Here is a 26,591-nt window from a genome sequence, read left to right as displayed (position 1 = left end):
TGCCTTGGCCCCTGCTGCCGCGGCTTCATCGGGAAGGAAGTCCGGAATGACATCTGGAAGGTTGTTCAGCTGTCTGGTCTAACTAGCATATTATGCTTTTATTATTATAGATAAAAAATAAAAAATGTACTTGTAATTTTGTGTAATATTAAAATATAGTCATTATAAGAATATTGAAAAGTTTTAAGCAAAGGGGTCCAATGTAAAAGTTACTGTAAATCTTATTGTTTTGAGTTTTAGTTTGAAATTTGAAAAAATCCATTCAGAGACTGGGCTAAAGTTTAGCTTTGTTAATATTACTGTGGAAAAAGAACAGGCTTACCAGAACTTGGAGGTCATGAAAGCAACATATGTGTTATGTTAGAAGAGACTGGCAATGCTTCAGTTGCTGCTTTAGGAGCTAATTAAAATCTCATATCTTCATGAAAGCAGATTCTTTATTCCCAGTATTTCAGTTACTATAGGTATCCTATATAATAAAACCCTAATATGCAAATCGACCAAATGGTGGAACATTCAGTGGCTATGACGTGCACTGACCACCAGGGGGCAGATGCTCAACGCAGATGCTTTGAGCATCTTCCCCTCCCCCTAACCCAGCCATGGGCAAACTACGGCCCGCGGGCCGGATCCGGCCCGTTCAGCTGTTCTGTCTGGCCCGCGGAGCCAAAAGAGCGGAGGGTTCTCTTGCTCTCCCCTCCGCTCCTTTACTTTGAATTTATATTAGTTCACACAAACACTCCATCCATGCTTTTGTTCCGGCCCTCCGGTCCAGTTTAAGAACCCATTGTGGCCCTAGAGTCAAAAAGTTTGCCCACCCCTGCCCTAACCCCCCTGAGAGGTAGGCGACCAGTGGTGGCAATCAGGCGGTGTGGCCGGCCAGTGGATGGTGCCAGGCAGCCAGCCAAGGTGAGTGCCAGCAGGGGCCCCCACATTGCCCCGCCCACCAGTCACCCCATAGATGGCCCTGATTGCCAGCAAGGCCTAGGGCCCTTACCCTATATATTGGGAAGAGTCTCTTAATTTTAAAAATTAAAACCTGGCAAGGCTACTCTAACACTGAAAAAACAAGATGATGCAGCGATGACTTGCATGGACTCTGGCTTGCACATTTTGTGGTCAGCCCTGATTCTGACACTTATAACTGTGTGACAAAGCCAACTACTTAACTTCTGTCTGCTTTAGTTTTTCCACCTATAAGATGGGAAAAATGGTACTACTGCCTCAGAAGGATCATGTTATGTACTACTTTTTACAATCAGGGCAAAAAAATTTAGCTGTCCATACAACAGCATGATGCCTTTCACCTGTAAGAAAAGTATGGTCACTGGTGCATGCAGCGTCCCGGATTGCAAGAGGGATGTCTGACTGCTGGTTTAGGCCCAATCCCCTAAACCAGCAGTTGGACATCCTCCGAGGGTGCAGTCTGGCCTGAGAGACGACGCCCCCCCCCCGCCCATGCACGAATTTTGTGCACTGGGCCTCTAGTTTGAATATAATAAACAAGATTTCTTTAAAACTCTTCTAATAATTACACAACTCATTTGCCTAATTATTTTAATTATGTTAAAGTTAGATTATAATTAAAAAAAAAAACGAAAGTAAGAAAGTGGTAATGCAGATAGAAATCACCATTTACTGACACATTTATTTTGATTAGCTGATCTTGTCTCTGCTCCCTCCTATTCAAGTAATGGAAGTTTGTAGCTTTGAAAAAGGAAGCCTGTGTAAATGGTACCAGCCACTCCCTGAAAATTTAATTCAAGATTCAAACACATTCCAGTGGGGTCTTGGTAATGGAAGCAGTATTCATCATGGGGAAGAAAACCACAGGCCATCGGTGGACCATACAAAGTAAGTGACAACATATTATATTTGGAACATGTGTCTTAGGAACTAATCATTAAAGCAGTTCCCAAATTTCTGCCCCATCACTTTACCCTAGGCCAGTGCTATAAAAGATGGAAGTTTAATTTATAGAATGGGAGGGCTTAAATATATACTTTCATACATAATTGAAAAAAAATTGAGAAAGTAGTGAATGCTTATTTGTAAAGTAGAAGTATTTTTTTCTTAGATTTTTCTTTATATGTATAACATTGATCATTATCTTTCATGATTAATTAAAAAATTGTAGCCAGCTAACATGGCTCAGTGGTTGAGCATCGACCTACGAATCAGGAGGTGGCGGATCTATGCTCAGTCAGGGCACATGCTGTGGTTGCAGGCTCCATCCCCGGTGTGGAGCATGCAGGAGGCAGGCCATCAATGATTCTCTCTCATCATTGATGTTTCTATCTCTCTCTCCCTCTCCCTGTCTCTCTGAAATCAATAAAAATATATTTTTAAAAAATTTACAGAATGTTTCAGGACAAACAATGAAATAAAAACATTCTTCTAAAGCAGTAGTCGGCAAACCGCGGCTCACGAGCCACATGTGGCTCTTTGGCCCCTTGAGTGTGGCTTTTCCACAAAATACCATGGCCTGGGCGAGTCTATTTTGAAGAAGTGGTGTTAAAAGAAGTTTAAGTTTAAAAAATTTGGCTCTCAAAAGAAATTTCAATCGTTGTACTGTTGATATTTGGCTCTGTTGGCTAATGAGTTTACCGACCACTGTTCTAAGGTAATTGCATTTAAAAATAAAATATAATTTGTGTGCTCTAAAGTAACTATTATAATTGAGAAATAGTTTGGGAGAAAACTTTTTGCTCTGAGTAATTCTAAAAGACACATAATTTCAAGACACCCTCTATAGTGCCTCATTCTTTGTATAATATCCAACATTTTTTTCCCAAACCTTTTGCCTATGTGTTCTCTTCTCTAATTATAATCAAAATGACCCCTGTCTTTCCATTGGATCAAAACAAAATGTACCAATCTCATTATTATCTGGAAAAAAATATTTTAAAATATTTTGGAATTTAGGGATTGATTATAGATTGTTGTTAAACCATTAGAATATGAGCCATTTATTAAAAATACTGATTACATGAACACAATTTTCTTTCATATTTTGCTTATTTGTAAAGTAGAAGTATTTTTTCTTAGATTTTTCTCTTTATGTATAACATTGATCATTATCTTTCAGGTATAAATGAGTTATAGTCCTCACTGTGGCAAATGCACCTATATTCCTCTTTATATTATGCATTAGTGGCCCAGTGCATGAAATTCGTGCATGGGGTGGGGGCGTGTCCCTCATCCCGGCCTGCACCCTCTCCAATCTTGGATTCCTAGGGGGATGTTGGACATCCCTCTCGCAATCTGGGGCCGCTGGCTCCTAACTGCTCACCTGCCTGCCAGCCTGCTCACCCCCAACTGCCCCTCCACCAGCCTGCTCGCCCCCAACTGCCCCCCTGCCGGCCTGCTTGCCCTCAACTGCCTCCCCCCGCCAGCCTGATTACCCCCAACTGCCCTCCCCTCCTGGCCTGATTGCCCCTAACCACCTCTGCCTCAGCCCCACCACCATGGCTTTGTCTGGAAGGACATCCAGAAGGTCTCCCAGTCTAATTAGCATATTACCCTTTTATTAGGATAAATTTGTCTAGGCTTAACATCATGAACTAGAAGTCCCATAGATAATGCAAGTTGTCTCTTTGCTATAACTAGGCATATAATAATGTATCTAAGTGCTGTATATAAATGTGGCACAAAATTTCAGTAAAACTGAAAATATTTTAATGTGTCCTGCTCTGCAAAAATAACAATTTTCAATGCTTTAGTCTCCTAGACATTAAATACCAGAATTATTGCTTTCTGAGAGCCTTCTCTGTTAAGAAGATAATATTTTATAGGCCAATTTAGATGCCTTATCACTCTTCCAGCATAATTTCTAAAAGATTCAGTTAAATATCAGCTTTTTGAAGCAATTTATTAGAATAAAAATAAAACTGCAAACAGCCAAAATCTAAATTACCATTGTACTTTTAACTGTTTTAATACCTGTGGGAAGGGGCATTTTAGCAGTTTTGCCTCAGGACTGCATATAATGCATAATTGTGCCTCCAAAGCACAAGAAAATTTGCTTTTATTATAGGTTGTCCTTGAGTTAAGCACCTATTTTTTTATATCTGCATATATACTAATAATTTTTGATTTAGTGAATTAAACCTCTTTAATTTTTATTTTATTTCAGTGTATTTTAGCTTGATAAGTAATTTTATTTTTTATTTTTTATTTACTTATTGTCTAAAGTTTTACATATGTCTCCTTTTTCCCCACTTGACCCCCCCACCCAGCCATTCCCACCCCAGGCAAGCCCCCACCGCCCCAGTGTCTGTGTCCATTGGTTAAGCTAAATGCATGCATACAAGTCCTTTGGTTGCTCTCTAAGTAATTTTAAAAATTAACTATAGTGGCTTGAAAACAGGAAAGTTAAGAGAAATCATTGCTGAAAATAACACTTGTAAACAATACCTACAATAATGTGCTTAGATGAAATATTTGCTATTCAGGATCAGGTTTTAAGAATATAATATTGTTTATGATTTTATGTTATGTTACCAAAAATCAGCTTAACAATAAAATAATAACTTTTATATCATGGTTACAATTCCATTAAAAAATAAACATTTATTTTCATTATATAAGTTTTTAAATATGCTTTTTCTTTAACCACATTAAAATTAAGTAAATATATTTGTATGCACAGAATTGTTATACAAAATCTAGAGAAAAACATATTTCTTTAATTAAGTTAAGATAGATTAGATTTAAGTTCTACATTACGACAAGGACTTGAAAATACTAACATACTAGCTCACAAATGAAAATATTTTGCAACATCATATGATCTTCTGATATAGTGATTTATGCAGATACATCAATTACTTAAATAAAAGATCTTTATGGCCTAGAACAGTGGTCGGCAAACTCATTAGTCAACAGAGCCAAATAAATATCAACAGTACAATGATTGAAATTTCTTTTGAGAGCCAAAGTTTTTAAACTTAAACTATATAGGTAGGTACATTGTTATTAACTTAATTAAGGTACTCCTAAGCTGGCCTTTGCTAAAAACGTCCTCAATCTGATTGAGGTACACTCAAGGGGCCAAAGAGCTACATGTGGCTCGCGAGGCGCAGTTTGCCGACCACTGGCATAGAAGATGCAGAGGCAGCCTTGCACCTAGGCATACAATTTGTCTGTTAGGGATGTATTTCCTGAACATCTGATCTTGAGATAGAAAGCTTAATCAGACATGGAAGCAGCAAGTAAATGAATAGAAGTGTAGTGCTCAGTAAAGTGTTACACGATGAAAGAGAAGTCGCTGCGGAGGGTCAGATAACAGTTTATCTGTTCTACATGTCTATCTTGGTTGTCTATTTGTCTTTAATAACACCTGAAGGGATTTTGTCTTTGAATTTTTTTTGGATAATACAAATACTATGGGTAAAGACCATATACTGATTCCCTTAAGAATTTCTTAACTTTCTTATTTCTACAAAAACACTTTTTTTTCAACAACAAAAGAATAAATTTATTTTTACCATAAAAATGTTATATATGTAGATAAGATAAAAAACATCAAGCAAAATCCTTCTACCATGATGAAAGCATTGTACATTTATGCATATATATTTTTAATGCAAATAGGTTCATAATGTTGTTGGTTGTAATCAGGCTCTTCCACAGGATAGGGAGAAAAGCATTTCAGAGACCCACACAGGGGAGATTGTGCTGTGGTAAGGTTTATTTGTGATGCAAAATCAAAGGAGTTCTCTTCCTGAGTTCCCAAGGTCCTATCTCCCTCCATCCCACCATGGAAAAAGCCAGCCGTGTCTTCAGCAAGGTTCAAACAACGGCCATTGTCCAGAGTCTCTCTTCATATTAAACCTTAGAGCCCACACAGTCAGCTGTGGGCCCTAGGTGGCCACTAGACCACATAGTCACCTGTTATAGGAACCAGCAGGGCAAGTGTGGGTCAAGAGAGAGAGAGAGAGAGAGAGAGAGAGAGAGAGAGAGAGAGAGAGAGAGAGAGAGAGCGAGCTTCTTTATTCACCTGGGATTATAATCAGGTGCTTTTCCAAAACAGCCAATCAACTTCCCAACTTTTCCGGGCTTCTGATGGGTCTACCCCTCACGCATGATCCCTTTCCCAGGTGAGACTGACAGGCCTCTATGGTCAAGCACCTCCCCCTGCGCCATTTTGGCTCATGATGTCTGACTTTCTTGGCTTCCTTCCTTTATCTAGCTAACTATGGTAACAAATTCAACCACATTGTTTCTAATCCACTTTTTATTTCATATACAATTGATAAGCAACTATTTACCTATACTTTTTAAAGGGCCAATAGTATTCCATTAAATGGATGTACCATAATTCACTAATTCATCTCCTCACTAGTTGGTTTATGAGTTGCTTTTGGTTATACAGAAATGTAATCAGTCTTTACTGAATAATATACAACTTTGTACACATTATAGATTATATCATGAAAGTAAAAAAAAAAACATACGGAGTTGAACTTTTATATTAAGTAATATTTACATTTTAAAACATTTGATTTATAATTTTAAGTTACTCTCCAAAAATTTACCATTTTGCAAACAGCACATATGATGGTGTCTATTTTTTTGTATGCTTGCCAAACACTGAGTATTTAATTATTTTTTCATATTTTTCACTTGACAGGTTAAAGTAGCAGCTAACTGTATTATTTTTCACTTTTTTAATACTAAGGAGGGTAACCTATTTTTTTCTCTGTGCCTGGTCCAGGAGTATTTCTGTGTGTGTATGTGGGGGGGGGGGGCAGGATGTGTATATGTGTGTTTTCTATTTGTGCTATTTTGCTTGGTTTTCAGTTTCTAGTGCTTGTGTGTTTTCTTTTCTTATTGATTTATAAGATCTTTTAAAGCATTGAGGGAGGGTTTTTTCATCATTGAATGTTGCAATGATTTTACCCATTTTTATTAGCCTTTTTTTTACTTTTTATCATTTTTACATCTCAGAATTCTTAGGTTGTACAGTTAGTTCTACCAATTGTATTCTTGGTAAGTTTTCATTATTATTTTTCCCAGAGTGATATTTTCCCCAGATTAATTGAGATATAAGTGAAATATAATGTTGTGTAAGTTTAAGGTATATGACACATGATTTGGCATATGTATATATTGTAAAACTATTACTACAATAAAGTTTGCTAACATTTCCATCACCTCACATAGTTACTGTGTGTGTGTGTGTGTGTGTGTGTGTGTGTGTGTGTGTGTGTGGTGAGAACATTTAAGATCTACTCTCTTAGCAACTTTCTAGTATAGCATATTGTTGACTATAGTCAACAGCTGTATATCATATAGAAATTATTCATGTGATAACTATTTCCTCCATTTTCTCTCCCTCCTGCCCCTGGCAACCATCATTCTCCCATCTTTCTCTATAGTTTGGCTTTTATAGATAACATACATAACTGAGATCATGCAGTATTTGTCTTTCTCTGTTTGACTTATTTCATTTAGAATAATGCCCTCAAGTTTCATCTATTACATTGCAACTGGCAGGTGTTTCTAAGTTACAGTTGAAAATATGTATGTATAACATTTCTTCATCTATTCATTGATGGAAATGTTGATACTTTATATATCTTTGCTATTTACACTAAGAAAAGAGAAATATGAAAATTGACCATACCTCCGCAACGCCCAGCAGCCAATCAGGAGTGAGTATGCAAATTAACCCAACAAAGTTGGTTGGGGCACACAAGAATCATTTCAAGTTTTTTTATACAAATGAATCATACGATAATAGAAGTGATTTAAAATTAAATCTGGTACATGAGTGTAGACAGGATTTGGCGGGGGGAAGCTGGCAGAAAATTAGCTGAAATAATTGAGTTGGGTTTATTGACATGAACTAGAGAGAAATAGAATCTCTGAAAAACTAAAGTCCTTATCATGTAAATGCCTCCCTGGACCATAAGCTGGAGGTCAATAGAGGCAATTCCATTATTATTATTATTATTTTTTTTTAACCATTTATCATGAATGATTACTTCTCTAGAGTACTAAAGAAGAATTTTCTGCTCTGTTTGTAACATACACTCACCATAGTACACTGTGAATTATTACCAGGCATAAAGGGAACAGAATGGGTCTCTGAAAGGGAATATAGAAATTCACAAAAATTCCGGGTACCATTTAGAAAAGATGAAAACAAGTTATCACTTTAGGAAAGGAGTAAAAGTAACTTTTGTTTCTGAGGTTGGCATCACATCTTCGAAGGCAGTGAAAGATAGTGTAACAAAATATGAGCAGGATATGTCTAAAAAATAACATTACAGATTCCCCAAAAGCAATGCCATTATATTAAAGTTTAAGGGCACTGAGTATTTACAGCAGAACTAAATCAGATGAGAACCTTGACTAGAAGTTACTAGGGATGGTGGAGCAAATATATGGCTGTGATCAAGATTCCAGGAAGAAAATTGTATCATTTACACTTTAGAATGTTTGTCAAGTAAGCTACATCAAGTGCAGGGTAGGGAGGTGGAGATGTAAAGGACATTTTTTTTTTTTTTTTTACTTTGGAACTATTATTTGTTTCAATAATATTCTTTATGACTGTCTTCACTTTTCAGATATTTAACATTAATTCCATCAATTGTTTTCTGTATATATCCATCTGGGTTTATTTTCTTTCTCCTACTAGGATATTAGTCTCATAGAATCCACTGATCTGAATTTTTTTCCTAAATTCCAATGCTAAGAAAAGTGCCTGAAAAATGTTGGTGTGTTGTTTTTTTTAGATGGCTTTTTAAAGTGTCTTCCTAGTTAGCTAAATGCATCTCTTACATAATCTGCATTCAGACTTCTTAATTGTATTCTAATGGAAATATTTCTTTGCCTGTACCTGCTTGTTTTAGTTTCATTTTCTATTCAACATTTTAATCTTCATTATAAACATTATTAATTTATTGTAATATTTTCAATCAGTAAGGATTACCATAAAAGTTGGTTTTTAAACTTCTGTTTCAAAAAAATTCACTAGCTTGCACTTAAATTTTTTTGTGGATTTTGAGATACTAAAATAAATTGAACAAAATTAATGAGGTCTATATGAAGCTCAGTATAAAAGTTAAAGTGAACTTAATAGAGCAGAAAAGAAGGCTCTATTATCTCCTACATTTGTTGTCTACTCACTGAGTAGGCACAGAAATATGCATAAAGAAAGATTGCTATTTCTTTATGGCATGAAGGATTTTGTTTAAATGTGATGCTTGTATTTTGGAGACATTTATTTACAGAATGATATGACTTTAATGCAGCTATCCAAATGTCTCTGACTCTAAAAATGTGAATTATTCCTAAGAGTATATGTGATATTCAAATTAAACCATAAAGTAGGAGTAGAGGTAAATTTTATTAATAATTCTGTCTAGCACAGTACTTTCTCCTAAGTACTATTTACATTGATCTTACAAAGTCTACCTTTTAGAACTGTAGTTATAATGAAATTAAAAATATAGTTCCTTAATATCATGTTTTTTCCCAAAATAGTTGATATTTAGAACTAATATTCCTCAAGTTCTTCATGACATTATTACTTAAGAAGGGCAGTTTTGCCTTAGTTATCAAGGTTGATAGGCAGATCAGACTAAAAATTGTGTTTTTTGTTTTTGTTTATATTTTTGATCAGTTTTAAGGGCATGTAACAAAAGGATGGAAGATTTAGTCAGGGTTTAGCAATAATGAAGATCATAGAGTAACTATTATATCTTCATGCATGAATGGATACATATCTCTCAACATAGTGTTTATTTTAAAAGTATTTATAAAAATACATGAAATGTATGCATTAAAAATCATGCATAGTCTTGCATATAATAGGTACTAACACAAATTATGTGCATACCAATTCATAATCTAAATGTATGAGCTAAAGGAAGATATTAATGTTAATTCAATTATTTCTTTAAATAATTTTTCTCTGAAGACTTCAGGTGATTTATTTATTAGTAGTAAGCTTTAAGTAGAATAAAGATAAATTATGTCTATTTTTATATTTGAAACCTACTTTAATTTTACTATTTCAAAGAACAATATCGAAACAGTTAAGTGAATGCTGTTAATGAAAATCGGGGAAATGTCAAATTTACATTAACTTCTTATATTTAAGTAGGTATGTGTTCTCCTGCATGTCCGCTTTGACTACACAAAACTAACAAGGAGGCCTGATAAAAGAACAGTAGTTGCTTTCATATAATGAAGCATTCTAGAAATGAAAGCAGTCCTAATTGAGTGTTTATTATGTGATGGGTTTGGTGTAGATGCCTTTCATGCAATCATGTCAAGTCCTCCCAGTGAACTTTTGGGGGTGGTATAATTATCTTCAAGTTAATTACAAGTGAGCAAACAAAGACTTAAGGATGCTTGCCTATGGGCACTCTACTTAGTGAGCTTGAGAGATGGAAAACTGTAAATCCAGATCTCACAGATGCTAATGTCTGTGCTCTTTAACACTATCCTCCATCTTCTTGTGAATCTCTCTTACTTAAAAGCCAAGCATTTGAAAGATTTGACATGACTTGATTGCAATTTTATGCCACAGGAGATGGAGAGACAGAAAACTGGTACTCTATAAATAATTTTGAAGAAAAGGGAGAAGAGATAGGTGACGTGCTAGTGATGGCAACCAGGAGAGAAAACCAAGAAATGTTGAAAGCCCCAAACCATTCTTGCCTTCTTTCTTAATCTCCAAAAATGAGATTTTGTTGATATAAGCCAATCAAGGTGAGCTCATATTGCTTTGCTGAGGATTTAGTTTAGTGGTTCTCAAAATCACCTGGAGAACTTGTGAAACACAGAAATCTTAGGTTCACTGCACAATGTCTGACTAGGTAGGTGTGGGGGGACCCTAGAATTTACATTTTTAACAAGTTCTCAGGTGATGCTGATGCTGCCAGGTTGGGAACCACACTTAGAGGACGCATTTGTTTAGTCAAGAACTGGTTCTCAAAATTGGAAGCATATTGGAATTACTTGGAGACACTGATAAAAGATATTGAAATTCAGGTCTCATGTGAATAACCCAAAAACACAAGTTCTATTTCTTGCCCTGATTCTCATACAGGGATGCCTCTGAGAGATGGTCTTCTAACTTTAATAACTTTTTCACCTTTACCAACTTCTTGGGTATGTATTCACAAGACTGGACTCTTTTTTATAACTTTTCCCCCAAAGGTAACTATTTCCTTTTCTAGAATCACAGTCTTTTTTAATTTCTAGCTATTTGTTGTTTTGAAATGCTTTATAGTTTGTACCTTGGCGAATTGGAGTCTGACTTTCCCACTTAAGTGTTTTATGTAAGGAACAAGCAGGTTTGGCATGATTTTTTTCAATAGAGATAAATGTAGAGGTCTTCATCATCCTGTGGACAAATCTTTCAGGAATAATTTAATATTATTTGGACCTTTCATTGATTTTTCCTTTCAAGATTTTAGTATTAATAAGAATTGGCTTTAAACATATGCTCAATATAAAGACCTGGTTGATATTTGAAAATACCCAGCATTATGATGTCATGATAAATTACAATAGGTTTATAAAAGATGCAGTTAATTATCTTATTGGTTACACATATATTGATTTATTGATGTATACCAGTATTTGCTAAATAAAATAGCCCTTTTAAAGTGACTGAATAAATGATTAATTAAATTACACCTTGTTTATTCCTTATGAAAATATTTGTGAACAATTAGTTTTTAGTCTATATGAGCACATGATATAATTTTATTGAAATACTAGAGGCCCAGTACATGAAATTCATGCATGGGAGGGGATGTCCCTCAGCCCAGCCTGCATCCCCTTGAATCTGGGACCCCTTGAGGGATGTCAGACCACCCGTTTAGGCCTGATCCCACTGGGATGGAGCCTAAATGGGCAGTCGGACATCCCTCTCACAATCCAGGACTGCTGGCTCCTAACCACTCGTCTGCCTCTGCCTGATTGCCCCTAACCACTCCACTGCCAGCCTGATTGACACCTAACTGCTCCCTGGCTGGCCCGATTGCCCCTAACTGCCCTCCCCTGCCAGCCTGGTCACCCCTAACTGTCCTCCCCTGCAGGCCTGGTTGCCCCCAACTGTCCTCTCCTGCAGGCCTGGTCCCCCAAACTTCCCTCCACTGCCGGCCTGGTCCCCCCCTACTGCCCTCCCCTGCAGGCCTCCCCCCCTCAACTGCCCTCCCCTGTAGGCCTGGGCCACCCCAACTGCCCTCCCTTGCTGGCCTGGTCACCCCCAACTGCCCACAACTGCCCTCCCCCACCAGCCATCTTGTGGCAGCCATCTTGTGTCCACATTGGGGCAGCCATCTTGTATCTTGGAGTGATGGTCAATTTGCACATTACTCTTTTATTATATAGGATTGGTTTAGTTTTGTGTTTTCTTGAGCTCTGAATTATATTACTTTTTATGCTTTTCAGTTCATAATCTAATGTCAGTGACTCTGTGAAACTTATAGAATGCATTTTTGATCCTTGTTTTATCTAAGGCCTCAATTAATGTCTCCACTCTTCTTTTGATGTTATTATCATATATGTGTATGTGTGTATCTTTTAGTTTATGATGCTATACTATATCATATGTATTTTTTTGTAAATAGCATTACATTTTGAGAACAAGTTGAAGTTTAAGTGATCACTTAATAATCTCATTAGAAATATACTAGTTCTGTGAACTTTATTTTAATTAGACTTATTTATTATTTACTCATAATTGTTTTCATTTTTATGAAGCAATTTATTTTCTTTATTATTTTTCAGCATAAAATAATTAACAGAGTTCTTAGATTTCTGCAATCATAAGATTAAAAGTGGAAGTATATATAGATGGTGTTTACTTTAGGCAACTAAAAATATTTAAATACTTTATTTATAGCATAACACCACAAATAATGCAGTTTCTAGGATAATAAAGTTTAAGATTAGATTGTTGGTTTTAAAAACTATATCATCATTGCTATTTTTTGTAATTGTCTCCATATATCTAGATAAATTTTTATAAGAATGTAGTGACTATATATATAGCTTCAAACTATATTCATAAGATCATTTATAGTCTCTAAGGAATGTTACTTTTAAAGGCATGTTAAAATGCAATTTAAGAGATATTTTTGCACAAAGACAAATACCATATAATTTCATTTATATGTGGGTTATACAAAATTAATGAACATACAAAACAGAAACAAACTCATAGATATAGAGAACTAATTGATGGTTGCCAGAAGGGACAGGTGTTAGGTGAAAATAGGAAAGGTTTTAAGATATACAAAATTCCAGTTAGAAAAACAGTCACAGGGATGTAAATTATAGAATAGGGAATATAATTAATAACATTGTAATAACTATATATGGTGTCAGATGGCCATTAGACTTATGCGGTTGATCACTTCATAAGTTATATACACGTTTAATCACTATGTTGTACATCTGAAACGAATATAATATTATATGTCAACAGTAATTGAAAAAAATTTATGAACACATTTAGTTGTTTTCTGATCAGCAGACCCTATATTAAATTAAAATTTTAAATGTAAAAAGATATTTTTAAAATATCTGTTATATAAAATTTAAACAAGTAACAGAAGGGGATACAAGAATTTTAAAATTTAGAAATACAGATAAGACAGATTTTAAAAATTAGGTATCATTTAAAACAGAATATAAGAACTATAACAAAGGCACAACATTATCTGGGCACAAAGGTGGGAGGCTTGATAGTGCACAAAATATAAATAAACAAACAAAATACAGTATGATAAAAGTAATTTTGATCTTGTTTTAAATAGCTACACAGAAATTCACCAATGATAAAATGTGGTTACACCCATGATGGAGGAATAATAAACCTTAGATTTATAATATAAAATCCTAATAACTCAGCATAAGTGGTTGGCAGGGAAATATTTGATTCCCAGGTTCAGTGCCTTGGTGACTGGTAGTACCTCAAACAGAAATGAAGATAACTTGGGAAGGAGATATTTTACAAGACAACAGATAAGAAATTCAGGAAAGAAAAGTTATATCTGAGGGAAACATTCTATTATATTGAGTAATGATTATCAAAAGAGTGTGTTTCCTGTGACCACTGGAAATCATTGATGCCCAAGAGGTAATACCACTTCTGTTCTGATGGTGAGGGTGGCACAGTCATGGGGCTGAGCTGGCCAGACTGGCGGAGAGACCTGGATCCCAGCTCCTCACTCCACTTGGCTTTGGGCACACTTGTCCTGCTTTGGACTTTACTCAGATTTCTTCAACTAGCAGCAGCTGGCCTCTATGTACCCCTACCACTTGCTAAGCAGCCCCGGCCCAGCACTAGTGGCAGCTCACCTTGGTTCACATCTTGGTTTCTCCTGGGCATCTCCAAGCCCAACACAAGTAGCATTCATCTACAAATCACTCTGTAGTTTGTGTTGGGTGGCACCTGGCGGGCACAGACAGTGACTGACTTTGTACCTCTCAGGAGGCCTCAGAGCCAGTGCACCAGCAGACAGCTTCAGACCACACAGAGTACAACCCTACCACCTCCATGAGCAACACTCGGGACAGACTTGGTGAGCACCAAAGCCCCACTGAAGCAAGTCCTGCTCTATAGAGTTGACTCCTGCGCAGTAGCTCCTCCACTGTAGTCAAAGGCTGGCCCTCATAGCCCACTGGCCTGTGGGATCAGTTCCTCCCAGTGATGTCAACAGCAATCAAGGTTCAGCTACAACAGGGGTGCACCTGGAGTGCCCAGCTTGGGTAACTGTGGAGGATGTGCCACTGGATCCTATAGGACACACTACACAAGGCCACTCTACTACATTGGAGAGATGTAGCAGCTCTACATAATATATGGAAACAAACACAGGGAAGCATCCAAAATGTGATGACAAAGAAATAGTTCCTAAATGAAAGGATAGGAGAAATCTCCAGAAAAAGAACTAAATAAAATGGTGCAAGCAAATTACCAGATACAGAGTTTAAACAACGGTTTTAAGGTTGCTCAAGGAACTTAGAACTTCAACAGCATGAAAAAGAACATAGAAAGCATAGAAAAGAACCAGTCATAAATGAAGGATACAGTAACTGAAATGAATAATAACTTATTCCTGGTCTATGCACATGCCCAGGTTGTGGGCTCAATCCCCAGTAGAGGGCGTGCAGGAGGCATCTGATTGATGGTTCTCTCTCATCATTGATGTTTCTATTTCTCTCTCCCTCTCCCTTCCTCACTCTGAAATCAACAAAACATATCTTAAAAAAAAAAAAAAAAAAGACACAAAATGTCTTGATCTAGAATTTATTTGGGGAAATCACTAGGCTTAAAATTAAAATTTCTCATGTTCTCTTTAAAGTGGAGATCTAAATCTCTTGCAAGGGATTACTTTGCTGTCTCTTTTAAGTTAAATACAAAGTTTTCTAACCAAACACAGTTATACTGTTAGCTAGGACTCATGACATCTGAGAACACTTTTGGCAAGTTAATTAGAAAGTGTAGATTTAAAAACTTAAACTATTTTTATTTATTTTATTACTAGGGGCCCAGTGCATGAATTTGTGCACCTTGAAAGGAACTGTGGGCCACGAGGCTGCAGTGGGCATGGGACAGGTCTCGGCCCATCCTCCATGCCCCTGCCTGGCCCCTCCCACCGCAACCCCCCCACCCCAGTCCCCCGTCAGTCTGCAGCCCTGCTTCTGCTGCCATTGCTCCCACTGCTCCCAAGTGCTGATGGCGTTGGGCCTGCTCACACCCACTGTTGGCGCAGAGCTACTGGGGCCAGTGCCAGCAGTGGGTGCGACAGGGCCGGTGCCATGGCTGCTGCCCTGATTGCCCCTCAGGAGCAAGGGGAGGTGGAGAAGCTAGCGGGGCCAGCGCCAGGTGCTGGCAGTGCGAGCGGCGACTCCGGCACTGGCAGTGGGTGTGAGTGGGGCCTGTGCTGGCAGCAGGTGTGAGTGCCAGGTGTACGAGAACAAAGAATTTTCAGTAAGCACCAGAGGCTCACCTGATGACAGCGACCAGTGCCCCGCCTTGGTCTGGTGCCCCCGCTCAGCTGCTCCACCATCCCACCATGGCAGACGCCTGCCATGATCCGTGAGTGCCCCTTGGTGGTCAGTGCACGTCATAGCAACCAGTTGTTCGGTTGTTCCGCCATTTGATCTATTTGCATATTAGCCTTTTGTTATATAGGATTACATTATTTCAAAATTCAATTCTTAAATTCAATAATGTAATTTTCTATCAAAAATTTCTAAAACATATAAATATGAACACCCAATAATTCCCGGCAACGGAATCAGCATATTTCAAGCCTGGTATACAATGAAAGGACATGATAGGTTTTTTATGAAATGGAAAAATCTGCTGTTAAATTATCCTGGACTAGAGCCTTTTATTGTTCATGTTCAAATAAAAACATTTCCTTTTAATAGCACTTAACTGTTGTAGCTTGTACTATTTCCATTTCACTGCTAGGACTGCTGTAGTATAAATTCCAGTTCTGACATTCTGTATTCATATTATTAGAAAAACAGACAATCAGCTACAAAAACACTGTGGTGGTGTTTGTTTACATTTTAAAATACTTCTAACATGATCAAATTTAGATAGACCTTTCTATCACAGATCAGTGATGTTATAAATAACCAATCATGGCTGATGGGCAAAGCTATAGAATAGTGCAAAGTTCAAAGAAAGATAATTCATGATCATCCTTAACAAAGTATATAAGGCATTAAAATACTGCTATTGAACTCTGGTGGCAAAGCACAGGGAAGTAATGGCACAACATGAATCTCCTCATTTACAAATGATTGTGAGGAGGTTAAGAACTAGTATCAACTCCTCTGCTCTCTCAAGTGCATAAATCCGAGGGTCAGCTTATAATTAGTTTTAGACACTGCAGCTGGTACTTACTCATATTCTATTACTAATTTAATTTCTAGCTCAGTACAGAGAGGCTTTTCTTTTAAAAAAAAATTGGCGCAAAGGTGGAAGTATTTAAAATCTCAAGGCAGCATAGCCTGTGATATCTGGAAAGGTATTTCCAGATGTGAATATTCACATACAGGAATCATTTAAATTTAGACCCTGATAATATTAAAGGAACAAGAAATGAGTGGAAAACCTTGACTCATTTGCATATTTATAATTGTCACTTATATCTGACAAGCCTATTTTCCATTTACATTGACTGGTTCCTTGTATATATGCTTTACCTACTATAGTAGCAGTCTTACACCGATTTTAGATTACAGAATAAGCAAAACTGCTTTTCATAGGAAGGTATTTCAGGGAAGTTGTTTCTCTATGACAGACATTACACTTTGAGACAGTGATAGACTTCTGCTCACTCCCATTGCTCCTTTCAGTTTCTATATTCCTACAACTAAGTTTACTAGCAAACAAATAGGGAAAGGGGCTCGGATATATCTGTGCTTCTCAAGCTTTTTCATATTAGGGAACCTACAGAAAGTAATAGTACCGGTAAGATACACCGGGCAAATTAGAGGGGATTTCAGGGTGTGTTTCTATATATGATGTTTTAAGATAAAAAGTCTTAATAAACAAATCTATTCACTATAAACATGGCTAGCTAATATTGTTAAAATAATTCTCTTATTTTTGTCTAACACTGAAATCAACAAAATAATAACAATATCATTTGTGTCACAGGTTAAAATTTACTAAGCATTTTTGTATCTTTCACCTTATTTCTATTTATACTGTGTATCTGCCTCTCTGTCTGTAGATCCTTTCCTTATGTGCTAGATGAATCTTGCTTCATTCTCTAGAATGAATCCAGGTACCTTTGTTATAATTGATGAACCTACAATGATGTATCAAGCGACCCAAAATCCATATTTTACATTATAGCTCACTCTTGGTGTGATACATTAAATGGGTTTGGACAAATGTATAATGCCATCTATCCAGCATTTTGGTAATATACCGATAAGTTTCATTGCCATAAAAATCCTTTATGTGCTTTACCTATATATCCCTCCCCTATTCACAACTGCAGACAACCACAGATCTTTTGGCTCTCACCGTAAGTTTTGCCTTTTCCAGAATGTCATATTGGAATCATCAGTATGTAGCATTTTTAAATTGGCTTGTTTGACTTAGTAATATGCATTTAAGGTTCTCATATGTCTTTTCATGGCTTGCTAGCTCATTTATTTTTAGCGTTGAATGATATCTCATTGCTGAATGCACCACAGTTTATTTAGACATTCACCTACTGAAGAACATCTTGGTTTCTTCCGAGTTTTGGCAATTATGAATAAAATTGCTATAAACATCCATGTGCAGGTTTTTGTGTGGACACAAGTTTTCAACTCTTTTAGGTAAATACAAAGGAGTATAATTTCTGGATTGTATGGTAAGAGTATGTTTAGTTTTATAAGGAACCACTAAACAGTCTTCCAAAGTGTCTGTACCATTTTGTATTCCCACCAGCAATGAATGAGACTTATTATTCATCCTCATTTTCTCCAGAATTTGGTGGTGTTAATGTTCTAGATTTTGACTATTCTAGTAGGTGTGTACTAGTATCTCATTGTTGCCCTAATTTGCATTTCCCTGATAACATATGCTTATTTGCCATTTTCGTATATTTTTGGTGAGGTGTCCAGGTCTTTGGCCCATTTCTTAATTGAGTTGAGTTTTTTGATTTTTTATTGTTAAGCTTTAAGAATTGCTTGTGTATTTCTGCTAAGAGTCCTCATTAAATGTGAATGTTTTATGTAAGCTTGAGACAAATACGTAATCTGTTGTTGAATGAGGTAGTCTATAGGTGTCAATTATATGCAGTTGATTAATGATGTTGCTTTGTTCAACTATGTCCTTACTGATCTTTTATCTGCTGTAAGTGTCCATTCCTGATATAGGGTTGTTGAAGTTTCTAAGATAGTGAATTCATCTATTTCTTTAGTAGTTTTTGCCTCACATAGTTTGATGCTCTGTTGTTAGGTTCATGTACATTAAAGATTGTTATGTCTTTTTGGATTGTTGATCTCTATAACGTTTTGTCATACCTTTTATCTCTCATAACTTTTTCTAATATGTTTTGAAAGCTGGGTCAGAAAATTTCTATTAGAAGTTATCACTTATCTAGTGATTCTCAAAATCAAGTTTGTTTCATTCACTCATTTGACAAATATTTTTTGAGTGCTTACCATGTGGCAGTTTTGTGTGTGTGTGTGTGTGTGTGTTTTGTGTGTGTATGTGTCAAAAGTGTTAGGAATGTACAACAACAAAAACAAGAACAGTATAATAGACAATTGTTATACAACTCCCAGAAGAGCTGTTTACATTAAAAAAATAAAAAAAGTGTGTGTGTGTGTAAATGTTATGTATTGGGTTTCTCAAATACATTTGACTAATTCCAAACCAAACGTTTCCCAACTAGTTTTTTCTTTTCTTTCTTTCTTTTTTTTTTTTTTCTTTTTTTTTTTTTTTTACTAGAACATCTGACCTATTTTTTAGTCAATATATAAAAGAAAATGAGTAGCTTTAAAAGCAGGTGTCACAATTTTGTTTTAATCTTATAGTTATTTATTTTCCTCAGAGTATTTATTTTGAGAAGAAAAACAAAAGTGGAATATCTGTTTTTCTAGGTATTTCTTTTGGATTGACATTTTGATTTAGTAACTTGGGATTGTAAATACCATTTTAACTGTTAATGTAAGTGGTTTAAGGCAGAGTCTCAAAATTTAGCATGTACGGAATAAGCTGGAGAATTTGTTAAACAAATTGCTGATCCCTTCCTTAGAGTCTTGTTCAGTAGATCTGAGATAGGGCCCAGGAATTCACATTTTAAACAAGTTCCCAGGTGATGCTGCTGGTTCAGACACTTCTCTTAAGGAGAATGAGTTTAGAATATAAAGCATGGGGAGATAGATAGATCAAAGTCCTGGCTTCAAGGGAATTACCACTGGCAAATTATTAATTTCAGTTATCTCATCCAGGAAGTAGTAATGATTATAATCCCATTTTTGAGGTTTGTTATGAGTGTCCAAGGACAAACTATTATTTAATATTCCCTAATTTAAAGGCTTATTAATTTAAAAATTCATCTAAAAACTTACAATATTTTACTTTATTCATCTCAAAAGCTAGTGTTCCTTTGGCTTAAAATCTATTTTATAAAAAAATATATATTTACATTAGTGAGCCTTTTAAAATTCTGTTTTAGAATTAGAAAATAAATACAACTGATTGTGTAATTTCTTAAACTTTTAAAATTTGCAGTTACTTTTTAATGTTTTTCTACTTGACTCACAAATAATGGTTCTCCAGTGAATGTCATATAATATTGAAACAGGAACTGTGGGTGCCTCTAATTAAAATAGTTGCCTTGGTACCTTTGTTATTGAATTTTGAGCTGGTAAAAACCCCAGGTGGTTATATAAAATTTCAACAAATGTTAATTACTTCATTTTTATTTCATGAGACTAGGAAAGAGAAATCCAAACACACTCCACTAAAATTGTAAGTCTTTTTTAAAAATTGAGATACCTTGCACTTGCAAAAAGGACACTTTGTATTTCTGCTACTCATGAAGCTATTAAAGTTCATGATAAATCTTAGTAGCTAATAGCAGTCAGTTATGTTAAAACAGCCTACAATATTATAAAGAATCAAAAGATATATCTCAACCTAACGAATAAGCCTGGAGAATATGTCCCTCATCTGGAATATTTACAAGATCAAAGGTCAATTGACCTAACTAAAAAATATTTTACTTTGTCCATGCAAGAGGATTTTTTTTTATTATTATTAATTTGAGTACCCAGGAGATTCTCAAATAAAGAGGGGAAAGCAATGTAATATTTTAATTGCTTACTCTGTGTAATGGTAAGATTTTAGAAACTGATCACCTAGGAGACCTAGGAGACTTTCTTTAAAATAGCATGGACTATAAATCAGATCTCTTTTTATAATGATTTTTTAAATAACTTGTACATTATCACCAAGGATCTGTACATTTGCAACACCTGGGTGTGTAACACTACTTTCTTTAAACTTTTACTACTATGTGGTTTATTATATGTTTTATTAGAAAACATATGTTTCTATAAAACATTACTTCATGCTTTATATGAGAAAAGACAATTTGAAGGCTGGTAGAGAGATGCTGATATTTTATGGGTGACAGCACAGTATGTGTGATCATTATTGCTGTTCTCATTTTAGGAGGGGAGTTGATTTCCTTTATAGGTACATGGTTGAATAATCTCATCTCGAACATAGGCAAGTGTTCATTACAAGTTGTGTAATTCTTCATTTTTCCAATAGGAATTGTACATACATCATGTGCCCTGAGTTAATGCATATATGATATACTGCTACACTGGTAACTGTGTTCACAGTGCGGTATAAAAACACACATGCAGTTTTGTTGTTTGAAATTTTCAAATTGATCTCCTGTCATGTCTCCCTTCTTTTCCTTGCTGGCAAGGGAGTATTGCAGGGATTTATAATTTATATAATTTTAACTAATTATTTTATACTAGAGGCCCGGTGCATGAAATTTGTGCAAGGGGCAGGGGGGGGCTGTCCTTCAGCCAAGCCTACACCCTCTCCAATCTGGGACCCCTCAAGGGATGTCTGACTGACCATTTAGACCTGATCTTACCTCCATGTGGACACCGGGATCGGGCCTAAACAGGAAGTAGGATCCCTCTCACAATCCAGGACTGCTGGCTCCCAACTGCTCACCTGCCTGCCTTCCTGATTGCCCCTAACCACTTCTGCCTGCCAGCCTGATCACCCCCTAACCACTCCCCTGCCAGCCTGATTGATGCCTAACTGCTCCCTTCCAGCCTGTTTCCCCCCAACTGCCCTCCCCTGCAGGCCTGGGTCCCTCCCAACTGCCTTTCCCTGCAGGCCTGGTTGCCCCCAACTCCCCTCCTCTGCTGGCTTGGTCACCCCTAACTGTCCTCCCCTGCAGGCTTGATCGCCCACAACTGCCCTCCCTTGTAGGCCTGGTCCCTCCCAACTGCCCTCCCTTGCTGGCCAACTTGTGGTGGCCATCTTGTGTCCACATGGGGGCAGGATCTTTGACCACATGGGGGCAGCCATCTTGTGTGTTGGAGTGATGGTCAATCTGCATATTACTCTTTTATTAGATAGGATAGAGGCCTGGTGCATGGGTGGGGGCCGGCTGGTTTGCCCTGAAGGGTGTCCCAGATCAGGGTGGGGGTTCCCTTGGGGCGTGGGAGGGCCTGGGCGAGGGGCCTGTGGTGGTTTGCAGGCCGGCCATGCCCCCTGGCAACCCAAGCAGAGGCCCTGGTATCTGGGGTTTATTTATCTTCTACAATTGAAACTTTGTAGCCTGGAGCGGAGCCAAGCCTTCTGCTTGCTCCGTGGCAGCAGCCATTTCTATTGGGATTTATGTATCTTCTATAATTGAAACTTTGTAGCCTTAAGCGGAGGCCTGGGCCGGCCAGGGCTGCAGAAGCTTGGCTTCCTCCATCGCCGGGAGCAACCCTAGCCTCCTGCTCTTTCCAGCTCCGTGGCTGCCGCCATTTCTGTTTGGGTTTATGTATCTTCTATCATTGAAACTTTGTAGCCTTGAGTGGAGGCCTAGGCTGGCAAGGGCAGGCAGAAAGCTTGGCTTCCTCCATTGCCAGGGAAACCCAAGCCTCCCTCCTGCTCTCTGTGGCTGTAGCCATCTTGGTTGGATTTATTTGCATATTCCCTCCTGATTGGCTGGTGGGCGTGGCTTGTGGGCATGGCTTGTGGGTGTAGCCGAGTGATGGTTAATTTGCTTATTACTCTTTTATTAGATAGGATTTATTCTTGTGAGTGACTGAATATTTTTGAATTATAATGGATTGGGCAAATTACTATTATTTTCATTGTATACTTTTTGGGAAACAAACACAGAGATCTCTAGTTGAACCATAGGTTAGATGCTTTTTATCATTGCCAAAATTGTGACTTTTAGTCACTTAATTCCTCCTCAGTCTCCAGATCTATTGGCTTTGCTCTGTCTTTTCTAAATTTGTTGTTGTTGTTGTTTTGTATTGTTTTGTTTTGTTTTTACCCAGCCTAGAACACATTACCAACTTGTCATCTGAATTTCATCTGAATCCGCAGTTCTGCCACTCCCTTTTATCTCCACACATGTTCTACTAACTTTAAACTCACTTGTCTATTTTCTTTATCAAGTATTTTTGAGGGTCTATCTACTCTGAACTATGCACTATATAGGAAACAAAATATACATGGCCCCAAACACAGATATAAACATTTTAACATTTTGGAATATTTCTTCCAGGTCTTGCTTGTATATATGTAGTTACATAATATGTACTAATATGTATAACAACACATACACATATACACATATATACCGTTGAACATGTGGGCTAGAGCATGCTATATGGTAGGCCATCAATAAATATTGCATTTATGAAATGTGGTATGTATGATTTCTCCCATTCACTGGCTTTTTGATCATCGTATGGGTATTTTTTGATAAATAGAAATCCTTAATTTGAATTCAGCTCTGTTTTCCAGTGTTTCCCCTTATGGTTATTTTTATATATTGTTTAAAGAAACTTTCTAATTTCTACATTATAAAGATATTATTATATTACCTATAATAATAAAAGCATAATATGCTAATTAGACCAGACAGCTGAACGGCCTTCTGGATGTCCTTCCGGATGTCCTTCCAGATGACTTTCCAGATGAAGCCGGGGCTGCGAGGCCTGAGGCAAGCCACTGTGACTGCAATTGCAGAGCCCCTTGCATGAATTCTGTGCATTGGGCCTCTAGTCTTAGATAAGCTTCATTGGTTTACCTTCCACATTCCTGGTACAATCTACCTAGAATTTATTATTTTTAAATGCAGTGAAATAGATATCGATTTTTCTTATTTTCATACATGGCTATCTAATTAATTTAGTACACACTGAAAATATTGTCCTTCCCTTCATTGCTCTGATGACCTAAACTTTTCATAAATCATGTGTACAAATATGTGTGGGTTTCTTTCAGAACTATTCCATCCATTTCTCTGGCCCATTTGTCTGTCTTTACTCCAATACCACACTGTCTTGATCATTCTACCTTCATAATGGATCTAGTAAATGATGAGGCCAACCACCCTGTGTGTCTTTTGCTCAGTCATATTCCCAGTGCCTTAGACAGGCAAGACTGGAAAGTTTGAGTCAATAAATACATGGTGATTGAATGAATACTTCTTTCTATTTGCTATTAATGACTCACATTTCATTGATCAAATCATAAAACTTTCAAAATGAAAGGGGTTTTAATAACTATCAAGTTTAAACTTTATACTATCTAGCATATTTAGATGAGAAAGTAGTAAGAAATCGAATTAATCAAAGACAGAATGCCAGAATGCCCAAATTGTGAAGAATGTATCATAGAAATATACACTTGAAATCTATATAATTTTATTAACCAATGTCACCCTAATAAATTTAAACTTTTAAGAAAGTTGTGTATTGCCAAGGATGTCTTACAATTTTATTTTCTTTTTTTTTTCCTGAATTGACAATTAAAGTAGGGGCATAAACACTATCCTCTATGGCAAGATTGCATTGATATTTGTTTCCACCATTATTTCCTTCTTTAATTTGGAGCTAGGAAAGTAAAGACACACTAAAATTATCTACCAACTTAGTAAAACTGACCTAACTTAACAGAGAATAAATTTGAACCTGACAGCCTTTTAGATCTATGAGTATAACCCCAGGCCAGTTTCTATTCTGTTTTTTTAATGCTTTATTTATCAATATATTTATTTATTTTTTTAATGCCTCTTCTTAAGGCATTCACTGTTTCAAGGTCTCATTTTAACCTACATGAAAAGAAGCTCTATAAAGCTTCAGAGTATTGGCAGTATCATTGTAAAAAAAAAAATCAACCAAGTTATTACAGATTAGACCTGGTAATTTTAGCCTTTACCATAATTTGCACACATTATACTAATTGATACATGGATTCAAAATCAAAATAGAAGAATTATTTTTGCTGAAGATTATGAGTCATCATTATGCTATAAAACATTGTTATACTTACAGGTAAAACTGTAGAATGATAAAATATGATAAATGACAAACTATATTTTGTGATTTTCTATTTTCTTTTTATCTTATAAACACATCATACTTCCCTAGAAATACCACGGATGGCTGGTACCTGTATGCTGATAGCTCAAATGGAAAATTTGGTGACATGGCTGACATCCTCACTCCTGTTATTTCACGCACGGGACCAAAATGTACCCTGGTGTTCTGGACTTACATGAATGGTGCCACCGTTGGCTCTCTCCAGGTATTGCTTAGATTATAAAATTTTTAAAATTTGTTACATAAAAATTCATAATGTATAATTTATTGTTATTAAAATGTAGTCTACTAATAAATGAAAATGGACAATTATTAACACTTCAACATGGTATGATTGGAAAAATACTCAGAAGAATTGGACCTGCATGGCTAGTAGGATATATTTTTTTTACTGTTGAATTTATGATTATGGTCTGTATTCTGAGTTTACAGCTTCTGTGTAATACGGTTTTATACTTGAAATATTTCATTTAGATTTCAGTAACAATGTTCAGAGAATAGCACAAATGACTATACACACTTTAGTAAAAAATTGAATGTGCATCCTTCATGTTGTTATTTATAGTAGTGGTGCTCATTCTCCAGGAGTCTTTTTCATATTGTTTTTTTGTAAAAAAGATTACATTGTTTCAAACTCACAAAAGGTTGCCAGAATCTCACAGACAATATACCCTTGTTCAAAGATCTTATTTTTTGTCCATTATCCCAGGAGCAGCTTTATTGGGGAAAAAATCAGTTTAATACAGAATCAGATATTACACCTAGTTGTTATTTCTTCTTAGTTTCTTTCAAACTGGAATGATTACTCAGTTTTCCTAGATTTTTATGAGACTGATATTCTAAAAATTGTAATTCAATTATTTTGTAATGTTCCTCAATTTGGATTTGTTGAATGTTAAGCTTTTTTCCCCCTTTAACATCACTAATATTCCATCCCATTGGTTAGTACATGATGTCAATCAGTCTCAGTACTTCTGTTCTCTTTGTTATCAATAAATATTTTGTGAAGAACTATTTTGAGAGTACGTAAAATCCTGACCTGGATTCAATTTTGCCCACTAGTTTTTGCATCCTTTAGTATTTTTAATGGAGTTAATTTTACTATGATGATTACCTAATTGTGATTTTCCAACTCCATTATTTTGTCTATATCTATAGGTTGGTATTATTTGGGAAGAACAACAAAAAAAACCCCAAAATATTTTCTCTCCATTTTTAAATTCATTTATTGAACTGTATCAGTGTGGATTCATGGATTCCTATTGTATTCAATTTCTTATCTATTGCTTATTTGTTGGTTTTTAAATTGTCACAGATTTGGCCATAGGAGTCCCTTTAAGCTGACTTGTATGTTTCCTTAACAAGCTCCTCCGTCTTTAAGTATTTCCTTTCATTATGGACAAAAAGAAGTTCTAGATTCATCTTACTTTTACACTGTTCCATCCTTGGAGTTAACTATTTCTCCATGGGGCCCGGGTTTATTTCAGACAACT

At 36.3% G+C, this 26,591-nt stretch overlaps 1 protein-coding gene across 1 annotated transcript in view; it reads left to right on the top strand.

The window, feature by feature from the left end:
* Positions 1–26,591, top strand: part of MALRD1 (MAM and LDL receptor class A domain containing 1) — a gene marked incomplete at its 5' end in the record, with an annotated part of 676,620 nt that overhangs the window by 228,592 nt on the left and 421,437 nt on the right. Inside the window, 2 exons of the mRNA XM_080679375.1 lie at positions 1,692–1,854; positions 25,147–25,303. Of these exons, the coding sequence (XP_080535501.1) occupies positions 1,692–1,854; positions 25,147–25,303 (320 nt within the window). The remainder of the gene's footprint in view (positions 1–1,691; positions 1,855–25,146; positions 25,304–26,591) is intronic.

Source organism: Plecotus auritus, assembly GCF_963455305.1.
Source record: "Plecotus auritus genome assembly, chromosome: 1".
In the NCBI taxonomy this organism is placed as follows: domain Eukaryota; kingdom Metazoa; phylum Chordata; class Mammalia; order Chiroptera; family Vespertilionidae; genus Plecotus; species Plecotus auritus.
This window is presented reverse-complemented; position numbering and strand designations above follow the sequence as displayed.